Source organism: Triticum aestivum, chromosome 7A, assembly GCF_018294505.1.
Source record: "Triticum aestivum cultivar Chinese Spring chromosome 7A, IWGSC CS RefSeq v2.1, whole genome shotgun sequence".
Lineage (NCBI taxonomy): Eukaryota > Viridiplantae > Streptophyta > Magnoliopsida > Poales > Poaceae > Triticum > Triticum aestivum.
The window spans coordinates 737,477,187-737,481,084 of NC_057812.1; the positions used below are offsets into that span (position 1 = coordinate 737,477,187).

General features: G+C 44.5%; 1 protein-coding gene across 1 annotated transcript; it reads left to right on the top strand.

The window, feature by feature from the left end:
* Positions 1 to 676: 676 nt before the first annotated feature.
* On the top strand, positions 677 to 1,904 carry LOC123147264 (lichenase-2-like). Its single transcript, XM_044566505.1, has one exon. It carries the CDS (start codon positions 689 to 691, stop codon positions 1,643 to 1,645), a length of 957 nt encoding a protein of 318 aa, XP_044422440.1. The 5' UTR covers positions 677 to 688; the 3' UTR covers positions 1,646 to 1,904.
* Positions 1,905 to 3,898: the final 1,994 nt, after the last annotated feature.

Below are 3,898 nucleotides of genomic sequence, written 5' to 3' on the forward strand. Positions count from 1 at the left end.
GATACATGTCATCTTATTTCCTATAATTTTTTTATATTCCTATAACAATCCTATCCTATGAACCAAAAAGATCTAAAAACCAATTATGCAAACCTAGAAGCTACACGCATGCATGCATCATGCATGTATACAAGATTTCAGTTAAATGTCCTTTTCGGAGAGATCCCTCGCCAACAGGTGAAAATGCTGCTACTCGCTTGCTGTGTGTTCATGCATTGCCACCATTTTTATTTTTATTTTGCAGAAAATGCATTGCCGCCATTATATTCTTACTTAGGGCATCTAACGGCGGCTGACCCCTAAATTGTACTACCTTCGTCCTGATTTATTGTCCTCCTTTGTATTTTTTATTTAATTTTGATCTTAGATCTAACTAAACAAATTTTGATGCATGTAACCAAAGTTAATATCACTGAAAACTATGTTTAAATACGAATCCAACTATATAATATTTGGTGACACGCATTATAATTTTTTAAGTTAAATCTATTGTCAAAATTTGGCATAAAATACTAAGAAGACCAATAAACCAGAAAGGAGGTAGTACACCGTATCTATCCACATATCATTTCGGATCGATGTCCTGACACTGATAGGGAAGCCAACCATCCAATCACATACCTCAAATATGCATGTGGCTGCCTGTAATAACAGGTTATTTTCTCAGAGGTTAACAAACCAATGTTACATGCATGTACCTTACTCGCATGCAGTCGTGGAGTCCATCGGGGTGTGCTACGGCATGAGCGCCAACAACCTGCCAGCGGCGAGCACCGTCGTGGGCATGTTCAAGTCCAACGGGATCAAATCGATGCGGCTGTACGCCCCCGACAAGGCGGCGCTGCAGGCCGTCGGTGGCACGGGCATCTACGTGGTCGTCGGGGCGCCTAACGACGTGCTCTCCAACCTCGCCGCCAGCCCGGCGGCCGCCGCCTCGTGGGTCAGGAGCAACATCCAGGCGTATCCCAAGGTTTCCTTCCGGTACGTCTGCGTCGGAAACGAGGTCGCCGGCGGTGCCACCCGGAACCTCGTCCCAGCAATGAAGAACGTGCATGGCGCGCTCACTTCCGCCGGGCTGGGCCACATCAAGGTGACCACGTCGGTGTCGCAGGCCATCCTCGGCGTGTACAGCCCGCCCTCTGCCGGGTCCTTCACCGCAGAGGCGGCCGCGTTCATGGGCCCCGTGGTGCAGTTCCTTGCCCGCACCCGCGCACCGCTCATGGCCAACATCTACCCCTACCTGGCCTGGGCCTACAACCCGAGCGCCATGGACATGAGCTACGCCCTCTTCACCGCATCCGGCACCGTGGTCCAGGACGGTGGCTTCGGGTACCAGAACCTGTTCGATACCACGATGGACGCCTTCTACACGGCCATGGCCAAGCACGGCGGCTCTAACGTGAAGCTAGTGGTGTCGGAGAGCGGGTGGCCGTCCGGCGGCGGCACCGCGGCGACTCCAGCCAACGCCAGGTTCTACAACCAGCACCTCATCAACCACGTCGGGCGCGGAACCCCACGCCACCAGGGCGCCATCGAGACCTACATCTTCGCCATGTTCAACGAGAACCAGAAGACCAGCGGCGTGGAGCAGCACTGGGGACTCTTCTACCCCAACATGCAGCACGTCTACCCCATCAACTTCTGATGGCGCTAGATATTCTTTTAACAATTGAAGTTGCTTACATACGCGAGGATGCACTCACCCAATGAACGCACGCGCGCATACCCTATCCCTATGAGCGTGTATGCCATACGTATCTGGACATTATGTATATATTGTGCAGTGCGTGGATTGGGTTGCCACCGCTGAGGCAGCTCAGATTCGTACGTACGCGACACTAGTGGTTTGCTATACTAATACAAAAAGTGTATGTATGATTTACGATGGAAGGGAAGCAGATGTAAACGCTCTCGCTTCCTCGATATATTGATCATACATTTGATACGCACATGATGTGTATGTATGTAGGAACTATATTGTAGGGTTTAAAATTTCATCAAAATTTTAGGAAATTTGTCCGAAAATAATATGAAATATATCGGCGAGGACCCAAGTATTCCTATATTTTTGAAATGCTCACCAGGGGCGAGCCCACGTTGGCCCAGCAGGTAGCCCATGACACCGGGTAAAAAATTATTTTACCTTATATATACAGAGCCCATGAAGACTGGACAGGAATATCCTATTTGACGCTCTCTGCGTCAAGCTGTCGAGGCTTCGCATAAAAGCTGGCGATCAAACCGTGAACTGGGCCGGCCCATTTACAGAGTTCGCGTTTCCGGTTTTGGGAATCTTCTAGAGTTTCCCAGCCGGTTTTTTCTAGTTTTGGGAAGCTTCTAGAAGGTTCCCTGAACCGGTTTTTTCCTTTTTTGGTTTTTAGCTTTCTTTTTTACGTTTTTCTGTTTATTTTTCTACTTTATTTTCTCTTTTTCTTTTCCTTTTCTGTTTCGTTTTTTCGTTTCTTTTTTATTTTTCATTTTTTTTGAAAAAAGTTTATGTTTCAAAAATTGTTCGTAAACTTAAAAAAATTGTTCCCACTTTTAGAAACGTTCATTTTTTCAAAAATGGTCGTGTTTTCCAAAATTGTTCATAAATTCAAAAAATATTTGCATTTTAAACAAAATGTTCTGAGATTTAAAAAATGTTCCCTTTTTAAAAAATGTTCGTATTTTCCCTTTTTTGGTTTTCTTTTTTACTTCGTAATTTTCAAAAAATGTTCTGATTTTCGAAATTTGTTCACTATTCTGAAAACAAATGCAAACTCAAAATATGTTCGAGGAATTTGAAAAAATGTTCTCATTTCTAAATTTTGTTTTCATAAATTTGAAAATGTTCTGTAATTTCAAAAAATGTTCCAGCCTTTTCAATTTTGTTCACATACTAAAAAAATGTTCATCTTTTCTGAATTTTTGTAAAAATTGCGTTTTGAACAAATTGTTCGTAATTTCAGAAAATTTTAGTGTTTAGAAAAAATTGTTCACGATTTCAAGAAAAGTCCCTGCTTTTTAGAAAATGTTATAGTTTTTTGGAAAATTGTTCACAGATTTTGGAAAGTGATTGTGTTTCACAGAACATTCTGTTTTTTGAAAAGAGAAATTACTTTCGAAATTCCTAAAGTAATTCGGATCTGCAAAGCGTGTCTGGTTCTTTATGTCTGATGCTAAGTTATGAGCACATTCGAGTACCAGGTCAGCTGGTAGGAACACATCGTCTGGATCACTCCATCGTTTGTTCGAATCCCCGCCATTGAAATATTTTTTGAGCAATGCTCATTCATGTCGGTCGCCATCTTCATGGGCCGGCCCAGTCGAGGACGCTCCTGTGCGAAACCGCAACAACTTGACGCAGAGAGCGTCCATTAGGAGGTCCCGACTGGACACCCCTAAATTTCCTGATGGGACACCTCCTACAGACCGAAAGGCCACAGTTAGCCAACTAGGCCCCAGACGGCCCAGCCTACTAGTAGCGGGTGACGGCCAGCGGAAGGCCCGGTCCATATATTGATAGGTCAATGGATCAATTCATCCATACGTACGTGCCTTACGCCGTCTACTCGCTGTTTCGTTTCATGCGCCCGTACGCCGTGCGTGCAGTCGCCGCCTATCGGCAGATTGCCCCAATTCGCCAATCAATGAAAAAAAAAAGAATAGGTATGATGCATCAGACCCCAGCTCAGTGTGTGTCTACCTCTACTGCAATTTGCAAATTCTGTTCTAATTCTTGCTTTATTTCTCTAACCCTAGAAAATTAGGGCTACTTGATAAGACAAGAAATTTTGATCGTATTGGCTATTGTAGTGGTTAGTGAAGAACAATATGTCAATATTGCAATACTCTAGGAGACTAGGACGGCTGGAGCCTGGAAGCACCAGCAAACTGTGAGGTAAGTTAACTAATC